We start from the raw sequence: 24,919 nt of genomic DNA, 5'->3' as shown, positions 1-24,919 counted from the left end.
GGGAGGGAGCAGAGCGGGGTCCCCCACGTGCGCTGCTCCCACGTGTCCCCTGCCCACGGTGGGTGACCACCTCTGCCTGCAGCCCAGCCCCGGGACTCGCTGCCCTGGGGGGTGGGACAGCAACCCCAGCCGGCCCTCCTCCGGGACTGCCGCCTTGCAATGTGCTGGCTCGCAACCTGCCACTAAATATAGATGTTTGACACCTCCAGGTGCAGAGCTGGGAGCTGGGGACCACCTCCTCGGCTCTGCTGGATGGGAGACTGCAGCACAGGCTGCTCCAGGCTGCACTCCTTGGTTTCACGTTGCCACCCTACTCTCTTTTTCCTGGGTGAGGAGCAGCAGTGGGGTTTCAGCAAGAAGCAGCGCCCCGATCCCTTTTTGGGGTGCTGGGTTTGCATGTGGCCACCGCTGCCTTGTAACGAGGTGGGACCCATTCCAGCAAAGCAGACCCAGCTCTGCCTGCCTGTTACACCTCATCCCTCCCTCCCAAGGGCCCCTGTATGCAGGGACTGAGTTGTGCTCTGCCTCCAGGACATCCCTCACCTTTCTCCCCTTTGATGCTGCCTCAGCAAACTGCACCGCAGGGGTAGGGGGTGGTTGTGCGGGTGCTGTCACTGTCTCCGTGGTCTCCATGCGGTCTCCTCCTTGCACTCTGGATCCAGGGTTGGAGCTCCTATGCCCGTGTGGGCTGCCTTGTGGGACCTTTAGCTCCTTCCAGATCCCGTAGTCCCTCTGTACTCTGCCTCCAGGAGAGTGTTTCTGAGCTCCCTGGGCCCAGCTGTGATCTCAGGAGTGGGATGAAGGTGCAACATGGTGTGGCCCTAGGGATGTGGGGGCTGCAGGGGCTCTACAGCCAGGTCTGTGCTGCAGGGTGTTTCCCTGGGCACTGCTGTTTCCATGGGAGCCCTGAGCACTGCTTGCTTTCTGAGAGGGAATCTCAGCAGAAACCTGTGCTGAACATGGGGCTGGAGAGGATGCTTGGTCCCAGTGAGTGGAGCAAAGCTGCGCTGACACAGCCCACCCCGTAGCCCGCAGCATGGAGCAGCGATGCACCAGGAGCCTCAGCTTCCATTCAGGGGAAATTTTTTCTGCCCTCCCACTCGCTCTGCTGAAATCCACCAACCATAGCATTTACCGATTTTTTCAGCCCAGCACCGCTCCACCGGCCATATTGGGCTGTGGAAATAAAGCAGCTCTAATGTTATATGTCACCTGCAAATAACCCGGGCGTTCGAAAAAAGCAAACCACCACAACCCACACCAACACCAAGCCCTCTCCTCACACCCAACTCCTTCACAATGAGCCCGGATGCCTGGCTCCCGCAGCCTGCCCTGTGCCTCTCTGGCCTCAGCCTGCTGCTCTCGCTGGGTAAGTGCCGCCCCGACCCCTTGCATGGGACAGCACCGAGGCGGGGAGAAGCCCCCTCCCCAAATCTGGGCCCTGAGAAGCCCCTCTGGGCGAGGAGCAGCGGTGAGATGCTGTGCTGCAGGGATGGGGTGGAGATGTCCTGATGCCAAAATCCGCAGCCAGGGTGACCTGCTTGTGGGCAGGGTGGGGGTACGCTGCAGCATCGCCTCTTCTGACAGCCGTCCTGCGTCCTGCTCGCCGGGGTTTGCTGTGCACAGGGCTGGTTGCATGCCCTGCAGGGCTGCGGCAGGGCTGCTGGCTGCTTTGCATGGCTGGGGTCAGCCCGGTGGGCTGTGGGTGCTTTGTGCTGTGCTTTGGGGTCAGGGTAGCGGCGGAGGGGGGGAAGGGGGGGGGGGGCTGCGCTCTGCTCTGTGCGTCCCTGCCCTGCAGCCAGGAGCGTGTGTCAGCAGGTTTGGGGCTGTATCGATTGGGAAGCAGGGATGCATCCATCACCTCCCCGAGGTGCTGCTCATCCTGGCCCGGAGGTGCTGGGGGGCTGCCTTGGCTTTAGGAGAGAAACCAGCAGATGGAGGATAAAAGCTCAGCGAGGTGTCCTTCAGAGCCTACGTGTCATTTCACCTCCCGAGCCCTGGGGAGCAGGGTGTTGTGTGACAGCATTTGGGCGCAGGGAGCACCAAAGGGCACAGCCTGGATGGTTGGTCCCAGGGATTTCTTTTGCCACTGATCTTGTGTCCAGCTGCTGGGGTGCACGGGGTAGGGCCATCACTGGGATACATGCACATCAGCACTCCTGGGGCACAAGTGGGTTTCCCATGAGGGCCCCCTGGCTGCATCGTAGTCCTGCAGTGCCCGGTGTCTGTGCAGAGCTCCTGCTGGCACCCAGCCCTCTGCAGAGCACGGGGGGTGCAGCACAAAGCCAAGCGTGGGCTGAGAGCCCAAGACGCAGCACAGGGCTGGGGGCATTCAGACTGCATGGAGGCTCCTGGGACAGACAGACACCCAGATCTCCTCTCTGCCAGGATTGCTTGGAGGTGACCACATTGTGTCCATGTGGCTGGGGCAGCAAGGCTGGGACAGCCCCAGGCACACGCTGTTGCAAAGCAGTGGAGAGTTGGTTTGGGGGTGGCACCAGGTCCCACCTTGCAGCCAGACCTGGGGCTTGAGGATCTGCAAGGCAGAAGGTGTCAGTGTCCTTGTTGCTGCCCCGTGGGGTGCCACGGCACCTTGCAGCCCATCCCTGCCCTGTGCCCTCCCATGCAAACTGTGGGTGGGTGCTGGGTTGTGGGTGCTGTTGGGGACAACCTGAGATCTGGGGAGCTGCAGGAGAGGGGTGGAGGTGTGTGCCCGTGCGCGAGGTGATTGGTGCCAGCCACACTGGGTGCCGACCCAGTTTCTGTTCCAAGGATGCAGGGTGTGGCTTTGTTCTCCCAGGGGAGAAACTGAGCTCTCCATCCCCTCTCTCCCAGATGGAGGAGCTTTGCCCGAGCTCCACAAGGTGTGGGGGAGCATCTGCAGCCCTCCAGGGCTGTCCCTGGCAGCTCCCATCCCGTGCTGCCGTAATGCGTCCTGCCTGGAACAGAATCTGATGAGCACAGCCATAAATTTCCCTCCCCGCGGCTGTGGTGCTGAGCCCTGCACGCTGAACCTGCATCCACCCTTTTGTGTAGCAGGATCGATTCTGCAGCAGCAGAGCCTTGTTTAAGCAGCGAGGAGCGGGGATTGCTTGGAGTCAGCAGAATTTGGCGCTGGGAGCCATCAGGCCGGCATGGCAAAGGGAGACCTCAGCCATTGCCACAGTTCTTTCTGCCCAGATCTGGGGGTGTCTCCATGTTCCCCAAAGCCACAGCACGCGGAAGGGCTGAAGGGCACCAGGGTGGGAGGTGGGTATGGGCACCAGGATGGGAGGTGGGTATGGATGGGAATCTGTGCCGCTTTAACGCATCCATGCTCTCATCTCAGTGCCCACAGGGCTGGGGATGGAGGTGATGGCCCCCCCCATCATCAACGCCCTGAACGGCACCTCTGTAAAGCTCTCCTGCACCTTCAACTCCTGCTACAAGGTGGAGAACAAGCAATTCTCCCTCAACTGGACGTACCAGGCATGCACGAACTGCTCTGAGGAGCTGGTGAGTGCCTGGGGGCTGGGGGCTGCTGGGGGCCCCGGGCTGCATGGGGTGCCCTGGGCCGTCTCCTTGAATGGGGTGAGCATGGCACAGTGAGTGCAGGGATGGGGCTTGGCTGGGAGGGATGAGGGCTCGGGTACCCCAACACCTCTCCCCACTGCGCAGTTCCTGCAGTTCCGGATGAAGATCATGAACAAGCAGCTGGACCGCTTCGGGAACCGGGTGGAGTTCACCGGGAACCCCACCAAGAACGACGTGTCCTTCACCCTCAACAACGTGCAGCTGGAGGACGAGGGCACCTACAACTGCTACGTCCTCAACCCCCCGGACCGGCAGCGGGGCCACGCCAGCATCAGCCTGAAGGTGCTCACCGAAGGTCAGTGCGGCCCCGTCCTCGTGCCCGGCGGCACCGTTGGGTGCTGGGTGCCAAGGGCTGACCCTGCCCCATGTCCCCAGAACCCCCAAAGCGCGATTCGACGGTGGCCGTCATCGTGGGCGCCTCCGTGGGAGGCTTCCTGGCCGTGGTCATCCTGGTGCTGATGGTGGTGAAATGCGTGCGCCGGAAAAAGCAGCAGAGGCTGAACACAGATGACCAGAAGACAGAGGAGGAAGGGAAGACGGACGGCGAAGGCAACCCGGAGGAGGGCACTAAATAATGTGCCCTGCTCCCCCCTCACTGTACAGCGCGTCCCGTCGGTGTGCTTCCCACAGCCAGGATTGCTGTCTGCCCACAGTATCCCTCCTGCCACCCGCACCGCCAACCCGCCTGGAGCAGGGCGCAGGGAGGAGCGGCCCCGCAGCCGCCGGGGGAGCCGGGGGGGCTGGCTCCTGCCCCACAGCCGGGCTGGGACCGGCTCATCCCTGCTCTGCGAGGCACAGGTGCTGGGGAGGGGGTGGGGGAGGGAGGGAGAGCACCCATGTCCCCATCCCATCCCCTAGTCTGCCCATCCTTGTGCTGGGGGTGCCATGGTGAGAGACTCGTGGCTCCCAGTGTGTCATGGACGTGCCCTTCTTGGGCTATATTTGGGCCCGAGCACTTCGTCCGAAGGTGCCGGGCTGATTTTTCGGTGTGTGTTTACTTCCCGGGGAGATGACTCTAATGGAAAGTGTTCTGCTGATGTGCCAAACCGCAGCGGCGGGGAGGAGGAGCAGCGTGTGCCGGGATGGACCGGGCACAGCCATCACCCCGAGCCCAGCACCCAGAACCGCCCCTCTCAGCTCCTGAGGGGCCCTGCACAACTCGTACTGCCACGGCCACGCACTGCCACGTGGGGCCCTGCGGTGCCACCCCCAAAACCCACAGTCCAGCTCCTGCCCTGCTTGCAGCTCCCTCCTGGATTGTTTGGGCAAACCCTTGCCCTTATGCGTCCAGGACCTTGCAGGAGAGCCGTGCCAGCAGGGGCAGCAAGCATTGCGTCCCCTGCTGCACTGTGCCCTGCTGCCCCTTGTCCCGCTGCAGCCGGGACTTGCCCTGCTCTGCCCCACGCACCCCCCGGGCTCAGCCCGCTGCCTGCACCCACACGCACAGCTGCATCGCTTTGCTGCTCCATTGCGAGCGGTTTTGGGGGCCAACTCCAGCTGTGAGCTCACAGCCAGCCCCGCACCTGCCTTCATTTCACTCACGCACTGTCCTTGGATTGCAACTTGCCAATGCATCTGTCTGTACATAGCTGTACACAACGGAGAGTCTACAAATATATATACATCTATATATATGGGAGGTGCTGCTATCGGCCATAGCTGCACTTTGGGTTTGCGCCTTCCAATGTTGGTTTTTTTTTTTTTTTTTTTTTTTTTTTTTTTTTGCCAGACGCTCTGCTGGTGGTGTTTTTGCCAAAGCCTGACTGTAGGATGTTTTTATTGCTCTTTGTACAGTTAAACAAACAGAGGAACAACAAAATGCAAAGTGTGCGCTGGGTGTTTCGTACCTCTAACCGCAGAGCAGGGTGGCTCTGGAGAGCCCAGGGCTCGATTCCGAGCCCTGGGCTCTCCAGAGCCACCCTGCTCTGCCCCACTTGGGCAGCAGTTCTGCTTTGGGTGCTAAGGGAGCGTGGGTCAGGCAAGCACAATGCAGCTACCTCTCCCCCTGGGGAAGGGCAGGAGGTTGGTGACACGCTGCGCTGCTGGCCCCACTGTGCTTCAGGTTGTGCTGGGAGCACAGCACCAGGTGGAAGGAGCAGCCCTTTGGATGGGTGAGCACAGCCCGGGGCAGTAGGCACCGGTGAGCTGGCACCGTGGGGACACTGCTGGGACGGTCACCGGCAAGAAGGTCATGAGCTGGGGACAGCTTTGTCCCTTCTGCGCGACGGCAGCCTGATGATCTGCAAGGAGGGACCTGGGGCAGCGAGCGCAAGGGGAATGGAGCAGGGGTTAAAGGACAGTGCTACGGAGCAGGAAGGGTCCAGCAGAGGTTGTATGGAGTCAGGAGGAAACTTTCCCCTGGGACGCAGTACCATTGCCTCTGTGCAGCTGCCTCTGCAGTGCCTGCCTGGGGACACCAATCCCCTTTCCCTGCTTGCTTTAAAGGACCCCCCAAATAGGGGCTCCCTGGAGAGCAGAATGGGCAGCGGGAAGACAGCTCTGCATGGGAGAGGAGGCAGGGGAGAGGAAAGCATTGCTCAGGAGAGCTGCAGGCAGGGGAGGGCTGGGGACGGCGCAGCAGCCGAGCACTCACCGCAGTCTGTGTGCCCGGACCTCCGTCAGCTCCAGCCGGGACGCTGCTGCAGAGCTGGCTGCCAGGCCGCCTCGTCTTCTAAAGGTCGCAGCCAGAGGACCTTGCAGTAAATATAAGGTGCTGATGGGAAGTCCTGCTCCGGCGTCGCCACCTCCTCTTTTGCAGGAGGGCTCTGCCTGCTCCAGGAGGCTTGGGAGGGGGCCAGGGCATCCCTGCATCCCTGCCAGAGCTGCTCCCTGCAGAACGCTCCAGGGCAGCCAAAGCTGTGCAGCGTCTGCTGCATTGTGCCGAAGGCAGTGAACCAATGCTGCTCTGCTCAGCCTTACCCTGTGCCCCTGCCCATGTAGGGAGAAGCAGGAGCCCTCCTCGGGTGTTTTAACCCTCCCAGTCCCATTTGTGCAGGGCAAGTAGGAGGAATGTAGCGGCCCGGCAGCTCCAGGTGCACGCAGCCAGCAGGAAGGACCCCTGAGCCCTGAGTCCCATCCCACTGGGGAGGTGACAGTGTCCGAGCTGAGGGTGCTCGCCTTCCCTGTAACCAGACACGGCGGCCTTGTGCTGGGCTCAGCAAAAAGAGTTTCCTCTGAGCAGCAGTGTCCCCGCACCGGACATCTCAGCACCGTGCCAAATTCCCCAGTGCCCTTTCCTGGCCGTGGCATACATGGCTGGCAGGGAGCAGAGCGTGCCCCAGGTCCACGGCAGCAGCAGATGTCTGATGAGAGGAGTTGGCCAAGGATAGTGGCCAGGGCTGCCAAGTGTGACAGCTCCATCACGCCCCGGTGACAGGCAGCACCGCGCTCCGAGCCCTGGGACTACAAGGGCACAGCTGGCCTCCATGCACTGCAGGCAGCACCTGCCCTGCCGCTGCAGGGCTGCTCAGTGGGGAGCTCAGGGCTGCAGGGGCAGTTTGTCCTGGAGGAGGCTGGCTTTGAGCCTAAGTGCACTGGATTGTGTCACCTGGCTGTATCCATCACCTACCCGTATCTGTCACCTACCTGTATCCACCACAGCCACTGAGACACCTCCTGCAGCATCAGCAATGCTCTCTATGCTGCTCCTGCAGCACCAGCTGCCAGCGCTGCCCAGCCCAACCTGCCTGCACTTCTCCTGTCTCTCCTCCAGCTCGGCAGCCCTGGCTCTTCACCCCACAGACACTGCTGGCACCCTCGCAGGGTCCCCCAGGATACCCCAGTGCCTCACAAAGCATCCTGCTTTCCCCCTCCCTGGTGCCCCTGCCTGGCTGGGAAGGAGCGTGGCTGGGACACGTGGCTCGTGCCAGGAAGGAGCACTGTGCCACCTCCTCTCCCATCCCGCTGTGCCTGGCCTCAGGATGCATCACCGCCTGCAGATTGCTGCTCAGCACAGTGGTCTCGCTCACTAATGGGCTCTGGGTGGGAAGGTAGAGCTCCGTCCTCACACTTCGTATTACTGGAGGCCTCCATTAGCAGGGGCCCTACCAGCACATTTTTGGATGTGGTCTGCTGATGGTTGTGTCTAATGGACGGAGGATGAGCAAGAGGTTGTTGATACGTGAACTTATCTGCAGCCAATTACCCTGGAACATTCTCGAGCTGACAAAGTAAGTTTTCAGAGCGGCACCAGGCAGACTTTGGGCGCTTGCGCTCATTGATGGGCAGCTGCGTCCCCATCTGTAGCTGCAGGGACACTCGGTGCCTCCCTGGGGCTGGCAGCACTGTTTGGGGTGCGCCGGGTGAGAGCCCGGCCCGGTTGGGCTGTTTTCCCGGCAGAGGAAGGGAACCCACCGGCTGCAGGGCTGCATCCACATGCGCTCCGAGGCCGGCTGGGGTGGGCGGAGCGGGGAGCCCCGCAGGGTGCGGGGGACACCGAGGGACGCGGGGACACGGCGGGGCGGGGCTCGGCACCTCCTCTTCCTCCTCCTCCTCCTCCCGGCGCGGCTCCGCCCGGTTCCGCTCGGCCTCGGCGGGGGCGGCCGGAGCCGGGCGCTGCGGGCAGTCGGGACGCGCCGCAGCCATGGCCCCGCGCCTCCTGGCCGCGCTGCTGGGTAAGGGCGAGGGGTGCCCGCTGACACCGGGAACCGGGGGGTCCCCAAAGCCCCGCCCGCCGTGGGATGCCCCGGGCTGGGTGACCCCCGTCTCGTCGCCCGCCCTTCGCTGGCAACCGCTTTGCATCTGCACCGCAAGGAACCGGACGCCGCTGCTCGGATGAATGCCACGAGCGCTAACACGATTACCTCTGCTCTGCAGACGGGAGCCCGAAGCGCTGAGGATAAGTGGCTTGGCCAAGGTGACTTCGCAGCCGAGTCCGAGAGAGGACTCTGAAGTCCCGGCTCCAGCCCACACCTGCACCAATCGCTGCCGGCACAGAGCTTCCTCCTGCGAGCGCTGCATCCCGCTTTGCCCCGCTCCGCTGCGCTGCTACCTGCCTGCTAACGGGGATAGCCGTAGGGAAGCAATGCACGGCTTCAGCGCAGCCGCCAGCACGCCCGCCGACAGGTCATTCTTTTTACGGTTCGTTCTGTAAAGCAGCCGTTTGCATGCGCTTCTCCCCGGTACGACCCCCGTGCTGCGGGGCCGCCGCCGGGAGCACGGGGCTGATGGGCAGCCGAGCTCCCCCCGCTCCCTCTCCGCTGCTCGGGGGAGGAAGGAGCCCACAGCCGTCCCCGTGCTGCAGCCCCTGGGCTTCTTCCAAGCTTCCAAGCTTCCCGCATCAGCCCGCACCCACCGGGGCACTGCGCTGCGTCGCTCATCCCGGTGTTCCCGGAGCCCGAAACCAAAGGCTGCTTTGGTGCTGGGAAAAACTCCCTCGGGAGGTGTTTTAGAGGGCGCAGTCCTTAAGGTTACTTTAAGTGAGCCGGAGACGCAAAAAAGCGTTTAAGTACTGCGTCCCTGCCAGGGTTTGGGTGCCCCGCTGAACGTGCCCCGGCTCAGTGCTGCTTGCAGAGGGACGTGGAGATGCTGGAGAGCACGTGGGGGTGGAGGTGGGAGCTTGTCCCCCATGCTGCTGCGGGGAGCACCCGGGCAGGGGTGCGCGTGTCCGGGGATGCTGTGTTCCCGAGGGCCAGCAGCGGGCTCCTGGCTGCACCTGGCTGACCTGCTGCTGAGCGCAGCCCGTGGCTCGGGAGCTCCTCCCTTGTAGCCTCCAGGTGGAGGGGAACCCGTGCCAGGAGGTCACGCTGATTCTGTGGGCAGTGGAAGTTTGTACGGAGTGGCTTTTTCGCAGAGGGTGGAGGTGCCCGGTGCCTTTCCAAGTGAATCCCCTGAGCTCTTTCACGAGGGCACTGGTTCCCAGACCAGCTTGCCGATGGAGGGCTGCCAGCCACCCCTTTGGGGAAAGCCTTGCTCTGAGCTACTGCTGCCTTCTTGCACCTCAGGTGCACACCCCTCTGCCCGAGCAAGGAGCAGGCTGCGGGGCACTGGTGCTGCTTCCCATCCTTCTCTTGCAGCGGTGCTGCTGCTGGGGGCAGGCAGCCCCAGGCAGGGGCTGATGTTGGACCTGAGGATCACGAAGTGGGGCTCTGGTGGCACCAGGTGCAGCTGCTTGGGGCACATGGTGTCAAGTGGAACAACAGCTCCCATCGATGACCTCTCTGTGCATTTCCTCTGTGCTTTATTTAGTGGTAACTTATCGCTTCTGTCTTCCTGAGACGACAGCATGACAGAAACAAGATCAGTCTCCATTTGCCCCTTGCATGCCATTCAGATTATGTTTATGATGTTATAACCATGGCAGGTAGGATTAGAAGTGTCACAAGCCACATGGAATCGTCTTTCCTGCAAGTAAGAGTCCCCTTGCAGCACCTGCCTCCTCGGGCATCCTGCAGAGCCAGGCACCCCCCAAGGCTGGAGGCACAGCCCCAGCTCCCCAGGACACCCCTGGCATGCCCAGGGCTGCACAGCTCCCAGTGTTTGAGGGAGCCTCTGGCAGAAGGAGAAGCACTTCTTTGTAAAGTTAAGTAACTGAGCCTCTGGCAGAAGGAGAAGCACTTCTTTGTAAAGTTAAGTAACTCTTCCGCTGCAGTGCTTCGATGCAGCACTGCAGCAGGGCCCGAAGCCCAGGATGCAGGGCTCTGGGCTTGGCTCGGGCTGTGACGTGCCTGGGGAGCTGTTAGCACGGCATGTGTGGGAGAATAAATCAGCGCGGAGGCGGCTGCAGGGGGTGGGGGCTGAGGGCAGCTCCTCTGAGTTGGATGTCAGCGGTGCTGGGAAGCGGCTGTGGGATGTGCAGTGAGCCCATGGCACAGCTGTCAGCGCTCAGGGGCAGCTTTGTAGGTGTGGGTGGGTTCCGCTGGTGGCTGAGTGCTGGGAGCGGGGCGGGGGATGCTCCGCTGGGTTGTGCTATGGCACATGGACGGAGCCCCGGAGCGTGGCATCCCCGTGCTGGGGCTGTTCCCTGTGTGGGACCCCGGCACATCCCACAGCTGGAATGTACCAGCTGCCCGAAGCGCTTCTCTCCGCCAGCGCAGAGGAGAGCAGCGCTGAAGGTCATCCAGCGGCGACAGCAGCAGGCAGGGGTTGCTCCGCCGCTCTGCCAGGACCCGCTGCTCCGCTGCTGGGGTGGAGGGAAGGGCAGGGCAGGCTGGCAGCCGGCCAGGGCAGCGATGCTAATTGGAGTTTGAGCTCCTTGCTTTGAGAACAGAGAGAGCTTTCAGAGTGCTTTTGCCTTTTTTTTTTTTTTTTTTAAACTCCCCCCTTTAAAGCTTAGCGGAAGGCGTTGTGGATGACATGCAAATCAGGGCTTCCATTTGCATACTTTATCCGTGGTGATATTATGGATCCCTTTGAATCTGCGCTGTCTCTGGGGGAGCCAGGCAGGACTTGGTGCTGTCCTGTGGATGAGGCCAGCGCTGTGGCTGTGCCCATGGGATGAGGGCAGCTGGTGGGGGCCTGTGCTGCTCCCTGCCACCGTATTTCCCCCTGCAGCAACTGCTCCTCACTCTCTCCTCCCACCAGGTCTGTACGTCCTCGCCATTGCCTTTGCCCTGGAGGTGTCGGTGGGAAAAACCAACACTGTGATGGCTCTGAACGGCTCCGACGTCCTGCTGCCCTGCACCTTCACCACCTGCATTGGCTTCGACAACCTGGTCTTCACCTGGTATTTCAACTCGACGGAGCTGGTGGGTGCGCTCCGGGCTTTGCTTGTGTTTTCCTGGCCGCTCCTTTCAGATGCGCTTCTCACTGGCTGCCTTCCTCCTCCTGTGGGATGCACTGCCTCTGAGCAGGTTCAGCTTGAGGGTGAATGGAGTAGTGCAAAGAGGGAGCACCTGTGCTTTGGGACAAAGCTGGCCTGGAGTTTCTGCTGCCTAAAGGCTGATTGTTTGTCTTAAATTGGTCAGAAATTGGCTATACTCTAGGCAAAATGTGGTTAATTTTCTCCTCCCGTGCTTGCTCTGAAATGCTAAAGCTTTGGTATAGATGTGCTTCGTGCTGTGCACACTGCTCTCCCGCTGCTAAGGAGGAGGATTCGGAGACGCTCTGTCCTTAGAACCTGGATGGGCCCAGAGCAAAGGCACTGCTCCCTGCCCCGGGGTAATGCAGATCTGTGTGGCTCATCGCAGTGCTGCAGGGCAGTGGGGCTGACCCGCTGCACCCGTGCTTGGCCGTGCTGCTGCCATCCTGTGCCCGCACGCAGGAGCGGGGCAGGGCAGGAGTGCTGTGTCCCTCTGACCCCGCCGTGCCTCTGCAGATCTACCACGGCAAGATCAAGAGCAAAACCTCCGAGCCCGTCCTCGTGGGACGCAACCCGCGGGTCGAGTTCGTCGGCTCCACCACCGGGAAGGACAACAACATCTCCATCGTCCTGAAGGATGTGGAGCTCAGCGACGCCGGCAGGTACACCTGCCACGTCCTCAACCCCAAGGAGAAGTTTGCGAGGCACAATGCCACCATCTTCCTCACCGTGGTCCATAAGAGTAAGTGCTCCCGGGGGATGGCAAGCACCGCGCTCATGGTGCCTGGGGGTGCCCTGACCCGAACCCCCCCCACCCCTTCTGCCTGGCAGTGGAGGAGACGGACAACACCGTGACGCTCATCATCGTGGGCGTCGTGGGCGGACTCATCGGCCTCCTCATCCTCTTCATGCTCATCAAGAGGGTCGTCCTCTTCATCATCAAGAAGACACAGGATGGGAAGTAAGTGTGGGGATCCTGGGGGGAGGCTTGGGGGTTGTTGGGGCCGGGTGCCAGCAGCGTGCTCCCCGCAGGAAGGAGTGCCTCGTCAGCTCCTCGGGCAATGACAACACGGAGAACGGCCTGGCGGGCTCCAAGGCGGAGCAGAAAGCCCCCCCGAAGGCGTGAAGCAGCCCCCCGCCCCGGGGAGGCGAGGTGGGGGCTGACGGGGAGCCTCTCCCTTTTGTTTTCTTTCCAAACTGCCAATGCTCGAGACATGTTTCTACTACACACGTGCCTGCAACCTGCGCTGCTTCTCGGAAAAGACTTCGGCTCCCGCGGGGACCGGGGGGGCTTCAGGTGGATGGGATGGAGCGAGCTGCCTGCCCTGCCCTGCGCTGGGGCCAGAGGGGCCGGGGGGTGCCGTGCAGTGCCGTGGGTTTGTGCTGGTTCTGCCTGTACTTACATCCCCTCGTTTGAAGGTGGTGATGCTTTCAGGGCTGGCTTTCCAAGGCTTCGCTCGTTACGTGGGTACTTTTGTATTAGACTCCAGTGGGAAAGTGGCTGAGTGCATTTCCCTTTCCCTCGAGGTAAGCTGTGGGGGGAGCACGATTGGATCCTATGGGAAGAGCAGGGCCAGGGCTGTCCCATCCCGGCGGGGTGACCCTGGGACGTCGCCGTGCCTGAGTTTCCCCATCTGTGAAATAGGGAAAGCAGTGCTGCTCTACCTCACAGGGGTTGCTGTGAGGCTTCTTTGGCTCACTCTTTGTAAAGTGCATCAGGATCTCTGGGTGAGGGGTGCTCAGGAAGCCAGAGGGTCCCCGCAGAGGGTTCCAGCACTGTGGAGACTTCGCTGTGCTTCACTTTCCCCATCTGTAGCACAGGGCTCAGCCCTCAGCTGCCCGCCAGGGGCTCTGCACAGCGCTCCGGGCTCCCAGGGCAGAGGCACACTGCGAATGCCCCGCGTTACCCCTGTCGCGCATGAGAGCTTGGGCTGGAGCCGCCCTGAGACCCCCGGCCCCCCCTTGCAGAAAGCCTCCAGGGCAGGAAGGGATTTTTTTACAGAACTGTTTTTAGCTGTCCTATAACCCGTCAGCCTTTTTCAGTCGGTATCTGGACACAGCTCCACCTACCCCAGGATATGCAATGCTGTACTATGCATGGATTATTCCTCTGGCTTGATGGAAGAAGTCAACATAACCCGTGTATGAAATGCAGCTCTATCCATACGCCTGTAGATGCAGTGTGGAATGCAGTGCAGGGCGGGGGGGCTCCGTCAGGGCCCCCTCTCCTGGGGCCTTCCATGGGCTCTGCAGGATGAAGGCGCTGCCCGAGGTGCGAGCTGTGACGGACACATGTGTATACGCGTATATCAACACCTGTAGGAGATACCTGCAATAAACACCAGGTGTGCACCACGTGCTGCGTGATGACTTCAAACACCTTTTTGCACCGTAGGGGTTCGCCCAGCTTGGCCTCGAGTGAAATAAAGTTTCGGTTTTCCGGGGAAAACTCTGCTTTCGACTCCTCTGGGTGCTCATTTGGCCCCTGCTTGCTTTAAGAAGAGCAGGGATGGGAAAGCAGCCCCAGCACAGCACATGGGGCTGGTTGCAGGACAGCCTGTGAGCAGGAGGGACAGACAGAGCCTTCAGAGGCTGCATGGAAAAAGAAAAAAACAACAAATACTTTATTTTAATGGTGATACACTAAAGCAGAAACATCATTTATCTCTGTAAAACAGTAATGAGCAAAGAGCAGTGTAGACCCTGACACAGCAGGATCAGCACAGGGCAATAAATTAATCTCTCCCCGGAAGGGAGCTTGAGCTGGGTGCATTCTGAGGCACTGTCCGCTGCCCGAGCTGCCCGTTGCCTCCTCGTCTGGCCCCCGGCACGGCACCGGTGTCCTGGCGGGTCTCAGAGCTCCGACTGCAAGGGGAGAGGGGAGAGGAATGGCAAAGGGAAGCCACAGGAGAGCAGTGACCGTAAGGTGCGAAGGGCACTGACCCTGCGGACTGTGTAGATCCAGTCAAGGTATGCTCGGACGCTGGTGTAGACGCCGGGCGTGCTGGGGGTGCCGCAGCCCTGGCCCCAGCTGACGATGCCCACCAGCTGCCAGTGCCTGTTCGCATACAGCAGGGGCCCGCCGCTGTCCCCCTGCCAAGGACCGGTGCCGGCTGTGAGCCCCGCATCACTCGGGGCACACGTCCCTTCCGCGGGGCTGTTCCGTAGAACAACCTGCCCAGTTCTGGAGCGGGCACCCCGGTGCGGCGGGGACACCCGGTGCCTCCCCTCACCTGGCAGGTGTCCACCCCGCCCTCGGGCAGCCCGGCACACAGCATCTTCTGCGTCACCTCCCCGTGGTACGCCACCAGGTTGCAGCTCTGCGTGTCGATCAGCCTCACCTCCGCCTGCTGCAGGGTCTCTGACAGCTTGCCTGTGCGCAGCAAAATGCGGCTGCTCGGAGGTGTTCCCCCGCGGCCCCCGGAGGGCGGGGAGCCCGCAATGTCCCGCTCACCGTTCTGCTGCGTGTAGCCCCAGCCTAACACCCACAGCGGGGTGCCTGGCTCCAGCTCCTCGTCGAAGTAGGGCAGGCAGATGGGCTTGGTGCTGTCTGCGGGGGGAGGCACAGCGCGGGGCGGGAGGTGCCGCTGAGCACCCCGAGCACCGCGTGCGGCCAGCACAGCCCAGGCAGTCGGTGCCTCCATCGCTCTGCACCCTGCGCACGGGAACCTGGGATCCTGGGTGTATGTGCCGCTGGGTGCAAGGTGCTGGGGTGCACCACGTCTCACCTGAGATCTGCAGAGGGATCTGCAGCTTCACCAGCGCAATGTCATTGTCCTTGGGAGACGCGGGCGTCACCTCGGGCAGGAAGACCTTCTCCACGGTGAGGGTGGCGGGGCCAGAGAGGACATCGGAGCCGGCCTTCACGCGCCAGCTGGGGATGATGGGGTTGTTCCTGAGCACAGACACGTGTTACTGCTCTCGTCCCTCCCCTCCGCGGCAGGCACAGCGCTGCCACGTGCCGCTCAGCATCGCTCAGCTGCCTTGTGCCAGGAGCGCGGAGCACCGACACTGTTTGTTAGGGGACGCTTCAGTCCCGGCTCACTTGAAGCAGTGCGCGGCGGTGAGGATCCAGCGCGGATCGATGATGCTGCCGCCGCAGATGTGCTCCCCGTGGTAGCGCAGGCTGACCTGCCATGGCCACGCCTCGATGGCTGCCGGCCGCCCGCCCAGCACGCGCGGCGTCCGCACGCTCTCCCCGCAGCCTTCACCGGGGCAGAGCAGGACACGAGCTCAGGAAGGGACCGCTGGGATGGAGGCAGCCACGGCCTCACCCCTCGCCACGCCGCTGTGTCACCCCTCCTTGGCACACCCCCTTTTGTTCTCTGCACATTGTCCCCAGGCTTGCCTGAATCTGTTCGCCCCCGTGTTTTGGCTCTCCATCCCACCGCGGGGTTTGTTTAATCAGAGTAATTCGTCAGCAGAAGTGAACCCACCCAGGGCCGGAGCCATGCACTCCCGGGGCTGTGCCGGGAGCAGCATGAAGCCCTGGGTACCGTAAGGCGCAGACGTGTCCCCATACTTACTGGAACAAAGGAGTGAAACAACCGATCCAGAGAGGCACTTCCTAGAAGAGGGAGGAGAAGGGCTGTGTCCTGCACGGGAGTGGCTCCAGCTCAGCACCAGGAGTGCTCCCGCGGGCGGCACTCACCTGCCTGGCTCGGGCAGCTGCAGGCGGCCGTCGCTCAGCACCAGTTCACGGGGAGGCAGGGGCTGCCCCACACCCGCATCCACTGCATGGAAGGTTGGGGTGCTGGAAGAGATGGGCACAGGTCAGGGCAGGGCCAGGGGTTGGATTTGGGCTGGGACTGAGACTAAGGGGTTATCCAGCTCTAAAGATTTAGGAGCAAGTCCCATATGTTCACACATAGCTCCAGTAAAGAGCTGAGATGGAGAGCGAGCAAGAGCTTAGGAAGGGGATGGGACCTCCCCAAGAAAGAGGAAAAAGGGTTCGGGCGACAGGGAATGAGGTTTGGGAGCTGGGCATAGCAGGGCCACAGCAGGGACACGGACACAGCGCTGGGCTTGCCTGGGGAGCTGCCAGGCTCCATGGGCACACTGAGTGCTCTGCGTGCTGGGGATGGGCTGAAGCCATTAGTGCAGAACTCTGAGTGCTCGATAAGTAAACAACAGCCCACTCAGAGAGGCTTTTAGGGGAGAGTGATAGATCGAAGTGAGAGAGGTGTGGGGAAAGCAGCCCTGTACCTGCTGTAGCCCATTTCCTCGCAGGCTGCTTTCGCCAGCTCCGGGCTGAAGAGGTCAGAACAGATGCAGGACCAGGCTCCGGTGTTCCTGTTCAGCACCTGCAGGATCGATCTGTCCCTGGAAAGACGGGCTGCGGGGAGGGACAGGGTCACCTTTGCCATGGGTCACCTTGCCAAGAGGGGGCTTGGCTGCACTGTGGGGCTCCATGGGGTGCCCAGCTCTCACCGGCAGGCTGTGGCCCTTGGGGGACCTGCTGGGGACAGCTGGCCTCGTCCTCACCATGCAGGCAATCCACCTCCCCATTGCAAACCTGCCTCAGTGGCACCAGCTTCAGGGGCTGCTTGCAGATGAAGTAGTGGTGGTCCAGGTAAACCTTGACTGGAGGGAAACGGGGAGCTCAGCTTGGGGCTGGGGGCTCGGCAGGATGGTGGTGGCACGGCCGCTCCCAGCCCAGCCCTGGGCAGGAGTAGGCGCAGAGAGGAGCAGGAGCCGCACCCAGGAGCCCAACCGCAGCCAGGCAGGCGAGGACGAGCACGGCCACCAGGACGAGGATGCCGATCCGCTTCCAGGAGTGCTGTGCCTCCGAGGCTTTGCGTCTCGTGCTGGGTTCTGCAACACAGAGCAGGGGGCCTGGCAGTGCCACCCCCATCCGGCTGCTCCCACGGCACCCCTGGCCCCACGGGCATTACCTTCGCCATTCAGCCGCTCAGAGGCTGGGTCCTGCAAGGCAGAAGGGAAAAGTGGCGGTGAGCTGAAAGAGCCAGCAAAATCCTGCTGGTGCACAGCGGGCTCAGGAGCAGCATGGCCAGCTTGCCCCATGGTGGTTGCCACACCGAGTGCCAAGCTGAAGGTGCCCAGGAGGGCAGCCCAGAGAAATGAGGACTGCTGTGCTGGGTGGCACAGAGCCTGCCCCGGGTTCAGCAGGGCTTGCTGAGAAATTGCCCCAGCCTGCAGCTGGGCTGCTGGAGAGACCCTGAATAAGAACATGCCTTATCCCAGTGCAGCATCACTGGGGAGAGCAGCTGTGGCGTTCCCAGGACATCGCCAATACAGTTCTAGTAACGGGCTACTTATGCCAGGCATTTATGATCCTAAATGCAACAGAGGCTTAAAATTTCAGGTTTTATGAAACAAGCACTTCCTGGTGCACCAAGAAACACCGAGTCAAAATGTGTGTGTGCCTGCCGAGCTGTGCCACTCAGGCATATCACAGTGGGTGATGGCCTCTGGCTGGCCCAGTGCAGGGCCTGAAGCACTCTGCTCCAACAGGCACGGCTGCTGTGCTCTGCAGGGCTGGGAAACCAGCCCAGCCCATGGGAACAACTGCTCTCGAGTGGGCAGGGAGGGCTGTGCTGCTGCTAGGAGACACAGCAACAGTGCTGGGGCAAGCGATGAGCACGGCGCTGATCCTGCCTGGGTCGTTCAGCGCTCAGTTCCTCTAGGAGCTCCCCATAAGAGAGATGTGTGGCTGCAGGAGGGGTCCCACCAGCCCTGTGCAACACGAGGAGCAGCCCCAGGCTTGGCAGGGACTGGCTGGGTAGGTTCATTACATGTTTTCTGCCCTGCTCGCAGCTGCTGCCTGAGGGCTGCTGCTTTGGAGCCGTGGTTCTGCCTTCTGGATGCTGCGGGAGCAGTACGCTTGCATTTCATCCCAATGCCCTTCAGCCCCGAGAGCATTTCCTCACCTGCTGCTTCTGGACCCCACCACGACAAGTAAGGCTGGATTTCTTGCACCCAGGTAAGAGAGATTAAAATGGGTTCACAGCTTGGAGGTGCCCCAGGGGCTGTCTTTACAAGAGCACCTGCTGGCTTTCGAAGCCTAAAAGTAAGAGCTTCACTGGTTAAATTCAAAGCCAGAGCTGTGCCAGCTCCTGCGTGGAATGTAGGCACATGATTTCCTTGGGAACCCATTGCTACCGTAACTAATTGCACTCCCATGCCTTATTGTCTGGAAAAACACGAAGGCAGCTATGGCCAGCCTGCCCTCCATTGTTGCCTGGGCATAATGCATCTGGCTGTGCTGGGAGCCTGTGCCTCAGCTCCTGGAGGCGGGATGCTCCTGAGCTAAACCCAGCTTCAGCCTGCATTAAGGGCTGTGCCCTGAGCCCTGGTGCCTCCTTGGCTGCAGGGAGTCCAGCCCATGTGTACGCAGCCATTGATCCTGTGCAGGGGCTGAGCTCCCCATTCCAGTGCATCACTGCTGGGGCATGTCGTTGGGCCGTGCACGGCTGCTCAGCTAAGGAAAGCTTTTGGTCCCAGATAGGGACTGCATGACAGCCTGGTGGGCAGGGGCCATGGCTTTGCTTGCAAATAACCCCCGGAGGAAACAGCGCTGAGCTGTCCAGGGGAACAGCGAGGGCTCAGGGGAGGGCTGGGGAGCAGAGCACTCACCATGTTCCTCCAGCTCCTGGGGGGGTCTTCTGCCCGCAGAAACCCAGCGAAAATCCCAGGCACGGGGAGGCCGTGGGCACCCTCTGCCCCGCGCTGCTCCCACCGCCCTGTGCCGTGCTGCTCTGCCCGCGCCGCGCTCACACTGGGGCAGGACCGCCCCAGCACTCCCTAAAACCCACAAGAGGAGTTGTGAAACAGGAATTATGATTTGTATTGTAATATAACACCGGTCTATCAGCAGCACCATCACCTGCAGTAATCTCCCGAGGTTCTGCCGCTGGCTGACTCACCTGCGGAGCCACTGTCACAAAATCACTTATCAGGAGCGAGCTGACTGACAGAGCAGGATTTTTTCATGCTCCTCTACAGATGATGAGAAGAACCACAGCCTTCCCGCTCTTTGTCCGTCCCTTCCGCATTGCACTGGGTTGTTTGCAAACAGAGATTCTGGTAGGTGGAGGAGGAAAGGAGAAGAGTTTACGCGTGAGGTTACGGGGCCATCTCATGTCCCTGTCCCTGGGGTCACTCGGAGTGTGCCCGCAGCACCGCGGTGGAGGTGACATGTGGGGCAGCAGCAGCAGCTCAGTATCCTGGGCTGGCTGAGCCCCAGCAGATGGATGGAGCAGAGGATGGATGCAGCACATGGCCCCCAAACTCCCTGCAATGAATGGATGCTGGAGGATGGGCATACCTCCCTGCAAACCCCATCGCTTCGTGGAGATGCTGCTCTGTGTTGGCTGGATGTGCTGCTGTTGCTCAGGACAGGGCTGGCAGCAGTGTGGGCAAAGGGGTTCCTGCAGACCCCCAGCAGCAGGTGCTCATAAAGGGTAGGATGGGTGCTCAGCTTTGGAGTGCAGAAACTTCTCTGGCTGCCTGGAGGCTGGGGTCAGGGAGTGTGCAGCTTGCACACTGCCTGTGCTTGTGACAGCTCCTGGCTAGAAAGTCGTGCAGACTCATGCTGGAAGTGGTGGGTGTGCAGGATTTGTGAGCAGCTAATTACCCCTCCTCTTTTTGTAATTGAGCTTTCCCAACAGTCGGGGAGAGAGCTGCTGCCAGCTGTGAGCAAAGTGCCAGCGGGAGCCTGCAGAGCATTGCATCCCTGCAGCTCGCAGCTGGGGACGTGTCCCCTCCCTGTGCCAGAGCCCTGAGACAAGGACATTGCTCTGGGACGGGCAGCAGCACAGCCCTGTAGCCTGACCAGGGATCCTGGCATCCACATGCAGGTAAGAGGTGCTGCTCCCATGCTCCCTGTTGTTCACCGATCACAAGTCACAGCACGATGGAGTGAGCTCTTCCACACATCCTGGGCCCCCTGTCCGCTGTCAGGAGCCAAACTGTGGCTTAAAAGCAAAAGCAGCACAGGAAGTGGGTGCTGCTGGGGCAGCAGGGATGGGGCAGAGACTCTGGACCGGACTCAGCCCCACGTGTACATCCACAGCCCTGTGACCCAGCAGGGAGAGCCCCTTGCAGCGCTGCCTCCCAGAGATCCCCGTGCCCAGTGCTGGCCCCATGAGTGTCTGTGGGGCAGGGCAGGAGGTGGCACTGCGGGAGTGGCTCTTCCTCTTTTGAGGTTATTAAGTGAAGGCTTTGAGGAAGCAGCTGAGGTTTGAAGATGTTGTGTCACAGCCCCGTGCGCCGGCAGGACTTTGCTTCCTGGAGTGTGGCTGCTTTCCTACCCCAGCTGCCCTTCCCTGACCTCTTCCATGCGTGGCCCTGGTGTGACGTGGCTCTGTCTGGGGTCAGGTGGGGGCCAGGCAGGATGGCATGAGGCTCTGAGCGGCCACCAGCATGCAGGGCTGCAACACTCAGTCCCCACTGCCTCTCCCTCCACCCCTTCCCCTGACCCTCTGTCCTGGGCATCACCTCGTGGTCCTGGTGCTGGGGAACTCACTCCAGGAAAGGGTGCTCAGGGCTCAGCTCCTGCCCCGTGCATCTCCCATTGCAAGGTTTCCCCTTGGCTGCCCACTTTCCTAGCTGTTAACTGATGTCCCTGCTTGCTGCCTCCCACCTGCAGCCACAGCAGTTGCTTTCCCTGTCCTTCCTGTGAGCGGGCAGCGGTTCCCACCTGACTCTGCAGCTCAGGCTTTGAGAAGGTGACCGACCACAGATGTTAAGTGTGCTGCACCGGAGCTGCCCTGTCCTCTTACCCTTGCAGGCATCCATCCCCAAGCCTTGACTGAGTGGGACCTTGCCAGGAGGAGGCAGTTGGAGGCGGAGCTGCTCAGGTACTGTGCCTGGGGCTGGGCACCCGTGTGCCTGGGGCGTCCCTAACTCCTTGGGCTCCCGGTGCCATGAGCTCAACCTCCACCAGGGCCGGCTCCTGCTTGCAGCGGGAGGGCAGAGCCACCTGCATTGCCCAGCCCTGCAGGGAGGGGAGGTCAGGCTGGGGCATGAGGGTGATGTCTACCAGGGCTCTCTGCTTTCTCCACTGGGAACCAGTCGAGCCAGTAGGTGAGGAGCGGTGTCACCGGGTGAGCAGGGGACACACAGGACACACTGGGCTCTGGGAGCCAGCCATGAGCAGCTCCTGCGGGAAGGCAGCAGGCACGAAGAGATGGACCCTGAGACAGGTAAGCAGATGGCACTTTTTTCCCCATATCGAGTGGAGGTGGAGATGTTTTACAGCACAAACAGGGGATGGTGACCTCCCTCTCTGCTCTCTTCAGGGATGGGGCTTGGGTCTGGTTTCTGCCTCTGCTGCTGTGCAGGGAGCACTTTCCAGGTGCAGAGGGCAGAGGCTGGGAACGCAGCAGGGCAGCGAGCAGCAGCAGGCACAGGGACAGGGCAGTGTTGGCAGCCAGCTGGTTCAGGGAAGTGACTGCACCACGCTCAGCTCCCACTGAGTCACCGGGCAGCACGCTGCCTGCCCTCACCCTGCGGGGTCCCAGGGTTCCTGGCTCAGCCCTGGCCCAGCAGAAGGAGCGCCGTACCCACGTGCCCCAGCACTGCTGGGAGCCCGGGCTGGTCCTGTCCGTCCACACTGTGATCCCAGAGCTGACAGTGCGATGCTCTGCTGCTCCCCAGGTGTTTGTCACGTGCCATCAGGTATGGCCAGTGCTGCGGGTTGCGGGATGATCCGGGACGTTGCGCACTATGTAAACACAGCGACCACAGGGGAAATGTTCTCACCCCACCGGCATCTGTCTAAATTTAGCTGCTGTTAGGTCATCCCTTTCCGCTGGCTCATTCTTGATGCTGCAAGGTGTAGTGCCTGCCTCTGTGCTGGCACCTGCCCTGAGCCTCCGTGCTGTGCCTGCCTGTTCCGAGGGGCTGACGGGGCTGGCTGGCAGCATACAGGTCAGGGAGCACCTTCCCTATTGCAGCCTTGCAGCATCTGCAGGAAAGACAGGGAGGAACTCTGTCAGGGGGTGTAGTGAGAGGGCAAGGGGTAACGGTTTTAAACTATAAAAAGGTCCATTCTGCACAGCTCTGCACAGCTCTGCACGGCTCTGCATGTCTGTCCATGGCTCTGTGCAGCTCTGCACGTCTCTGCACGGCTCTGCACGGCTCTGCACGGCTCTGCATGGCTCTTGCCCTGACGCCTGAATCCTCTAGAGGGAACTATATGCCCGTGCATGGGCTGCTGCAAGCCACCTCCACAACCAAGGCTTGGCAGCCTGGGGGAGCAGAGGGATGGCACAGCATGGGGGCACGCATACAGACCCAGGTTTCCTCCAGGTGATGCTCATAAACCCCGGCCTCCCAGAGACGTTTGTCTGCAGAACCCCTTCTCCCTCTGCTTTGCAGGGCATGAGCTCATCAGCGTGCTCGGGTTCATCTTGGGCATCGGGCTGGCCTTGCTGATCCTGATCATTTCTGGCTACACCATTTTCCTCTGCTACCAGCAGGGCTGGGGCTGGTGCCGTGAGTATGGGCAGAGCAGGGGATGAGCAGTTGCAGAGCAGGAGAGGGACAAAGGAAGGGACTGCAGGGCCTGGGGTGTGGGGAATGTGAATGACATTTGCTAGTCTCCAGAATCTGCATGCAGAGTGGCTGGAGGGTGCATAGGGGAGATGCCCAGAGATGTCCCAGTGCTGCTGCATGTCCAAGGGGCTGTCCTGTCCCTTCCCTGTGCCACCTCACGGAGCTCTACAGGCACTGCAGGGCCCTCTGACAGCCTCTCCTTCCCTCCTCCTCCTCCCAGGGCCTGACTTCATCTTCAACCTCTACCATGGTTGGTGAGTGAGTCACACGGGTGCCCCCCATGCGGTGCCACAGACCCTCGCCAGCCCCTGACCCATGGGCAGGATGAGGGTCCCTCCCAGATGCCTGGGGGTCCAACAGCCCCGTGACATCCCTGCCTTCCCTGCAGCAGGCTGAGGTCGGTGGCAGTGGAGCTGGCACCTCCGTTCAGCATCAGTGCCTCTGTGAGCCAGGCAAGGTGCAGCTACATGCACTTCCACGAGCAGGGGCTGTGAGCAGCAGAGCGTGGTCCTGCTCCGTGTGCGTCGGGTCCCAGGCTCATGGAGGTCCTGCAGAGCCTGGAGCTGCATGCACGGGGCCTTTCCGCGGTGGTGAGTATGCTGCACCCCACAGCCTTCTACAACCCGGAGCCTCCTTCCCCTCTTGTAGCTCTGGCTGTGGCTTTTCCCTGGGATAGTCCAAAGGATTTTCCTCTGAAAGTCCTCTCCGAAGCTGTGAGGGAGGAGGGGCTGGAGTATACATGCTCCCTGTGCCCACATGGCACTGGCAGCTTCTCCCTGCTGCCTCTTCCCCCCACAGCAACCACAGAAAGAACAACAAAAACCAGCCATGGGGGAATTCCTCTATTCTAGGTTCTTTAACAAACAACTTCCAGATAAGCAGGATTTCTACCAAATTTGGAGCAGTGCTGTTTCTGGTTTTGACTGAGCTTCTCCATCTGGTGCTTTTCCTTTTCTGCCCCCCCCACAACTCGTCTTGGGCAGGGCTGGAAGGGTGCTGCTGCTGGGCATGGGCTCAACCTGCTTCTCTTGAAGAGCAGGAAAAAGGGCACTGCTTCATCCCAAGCAGAGCAAAGCGACCCTATGTTCCCCACTGCTCAGACATCCCAGTGCTGGGGACTCCAGGTTGCCCAGCAGACTTTGGGGCAGGCTGCTGGTGAAGCAGGACTGTGAGGAACCAGCCCAAAAACCCTGGCAAGGAGCCACAGAAAGGGATGGCTGACTGTGCAAGAGGGGAAAATGCTGTGAGGAAATGAGAGAGCTTCAAACTTCCCTTGGTCAAGGAACTGTGCCAATATGGAAATTTCTCCAGTCTGCACCGACTGTGCAAGAGAACACCTCAGAAATCCCCGGTGGGTTTCCTTGAGGCTTTCTGGTGTGGTTTGTGTGGATCTCAGCAGCCCAGTGCCGGGCTGTTGGGCACAGCAGGACAGGTCCCCGCGGGACTGAGCTCTATGGGGACAGCTCTGGGCACAGTCTGGCTCTGCCCCTCCCTGGGCCGCCCTCTGCTGCCTCCATCCCCTCTGTGCTTCACACCCCCGGGCACGGGACTCTGTGGGTGGGGGATTTTTTGGAAATGGTTTGGAAATGTTGGAGCATCACTGGAAATGCATTCAAGTGCTGGTGCTGGGGAGGAAAAGGGTCTTCACAGGCACAGCCCCCCCCGGAGGCAGGGGGCCGAGATGCGATGCTACGCACTGCATGGGGAGGGAGGGGGAGGAAAGAGCTTTCTGCAGAAGGAATGGGAGAGGAACATCCTCAGCGTGCTGAGCTGTGACTTCACAGAGGAAAATGTGAGCGCCTGTAGTTTCCCAGAGCCAGAGGGGCCGTCTGTGCTCTTTGCTTTTGAAGCTGAAGCGTGTGGTTTTCTGGCAAAGCCGTCTGTTTCACCGAAAGGAGAGCTCGCCGGAAAGGGGGGGGGGGGAATTGGTGTCCTTCAGCCCCAGCTGCCGCCCGCTGGAGCCTCCCACGGTGAGTGGGAAACAGCAGAGCCCGGCGCAGCCCCGGGGACAGCTGCAGAGCTTGACGTCAGGAGCGCAGAAACCTCGCGCTTGTTTCTGACGACGCCGTTTTTCAGAGGAAGTCGAAC

The 24,919-nt window shown here is 61.2% G+C and overlaps 3 protein-coding genes and 2 long non-coding RNA genes across 17 annotated transcripts; 3 read left to right on the top strand and 2 right to left on the bottom strand.

Moving 5' to 3' along the window:
* On the top strand, positions 11-5,407 carry SCN2B (sodium voltage-gated channel beta subunit 2). Its single transcript, XM_021375893.1, has 4 exons — positions 11-1,369; positions 3,329-3,495; positions 3,658-3,868; positions 3,949-5,407. Exons 1-4 carry the CDS (start codon positions 1,300-1,302, stop codon positions 4,146-4,148), a joined length of 648 nt encoding a protein of 215 aa, XP_021231568.1. The 5' UTR covers positions 11-1,299; the 3' UTR covers positions 4,149-5,407.
* On the top strand, positions 8,065-13,666 carry SCN4B (sodium voltage-gated channel beta subunit 4). 3 transcript variants are annotated; one of them, XM_021375891.1, is made up of 5 exons: positions 8,065-8,186; positions 11,095-11,258; positions 11,828-12,053; positions 12,143-12,272; positions 12,344-13,666. In XM_021375891.1, exons 1-5 carry the CDS (start codon positions 8,156-8,158, stop codon positions 12,435-12,437), a joined length of 645 nt encoding a protein of 214 aa, XP_021231566.1. In that variant the 5' UTR covers positions 8,065-8,155; the 3' UTR covers positions 12,438-13,666. The 3 variants fall into 3 exon arrangements, with proteins under 3 accessions (XP_021231566.1, XP_021231565.1, XP_021231567.1); XM_021375890.1 differs by lacking the exon at positions 8,065-8,186 and adding an exon at positions 8,193-8,428; XM_021375892.1 differs by lacking the exon at positions 8,065-8,186 and adding an exon at positions 8,508-8,637.
* LOC110387610 lies at positions 10,881-11,828 on the bottom strand. The gene is made up of 2 exons (XR_002432623.1): positions 11,234-11,828; positions 10,881-11,123 (listed from the first exon to the last, which is right to left on the bottom strand). It is a non-coding gene; the product is annotated as an uncharacterized LOC110387610 (long non-coding RNA).
* TMPRSS4 (transmembrane protease, serine 4) lies at positions 13,909-19,039 on the bottom strand. Of its 3 annotated transcripts, XM_021375875.1 has the most exons (13): positions 18,908-19,039; positions 17,206-17,236; positions 17,012-17,125; positions 16,742-16,894; positions 16,517-16,646; positions 15,963-16,064; positions 15,838-15,878; positions 15,357-15,516; positions 15,040-15,206; positions 14,766-14,861; positions 14,545-14,684; positions 14,255-14,404; positions 13,909-14,176 (listed from the first exon to the last, which is right to left on the bottom strand). In XM_021375875.1, the coding sequence occupies exons 1-13, from the start codon at positions 18,908-18,910 to the stop codon at positions 14,165-14,167; spliced, it is 1,299 nt and encodes a 432-aa protein (XP_021231550.1). In that variant the 5' UTR covers positions 18,911-19,039; the 3' UTR covers positions 13,909-14,164. The 3 variants fall into 3 exon arrangements, with proteins under 3 accessions (XP_021231550.1, XP_021231548.1, XP_021231551.1); XM_021375873.1 differs by having other exon boundaries at positions 14,545-14,861; XM_021375876.1 differs by lacking the exons at positions 17,012-17,125; positions 17,206-17,236; positions 18,908-19,039 and having other exon boundaries at positions 14,545-14,861; positions 16,517-16,668; positions 16,742-16,880.
* LOC110387609 lies at positions 17,319-24,919 on the top strand. Of its 9 annotated transcripts, none has more exons than XR_002432621.1 (6): positions 17,319-18,053; positions 18,182-20,130; positions 21,063-21,132; positions 21,347-21,477; positions 22,655-23,085; positions 23,220-24,919. It is a non-coding gene; the product is annotated as an uncharacterized LOC110387609 (long non-coding RNA). The 9 variants fall into 9 exon arrangements; XR_002432622.1 differs by having other exon boundaries at positions 17,319-18,254; positions 19,277-20,130; XR_002432620.1 differs by having other exon boundaries at positions 17,320-18,254; positions 19,146-20,130.

Source organism: Numida meleagris, chromosome 23 (genome assembly GCF_002078875.1).
Source record: "Numida meleagris isolate 19003 breed g44 Domestic line chromosome 23, NumMel1.0, whole genome shotgun sequence".
In the NCBI taxonomy this organism is placed as follows: Eukaryota; Metazoa; Chordata; class Aves; order Galliformes; family Numididae; genus Numida; species Numida meleagris.
This window is presented reverse-complemented; position numbering and strand designations above follow the sequence as displayed.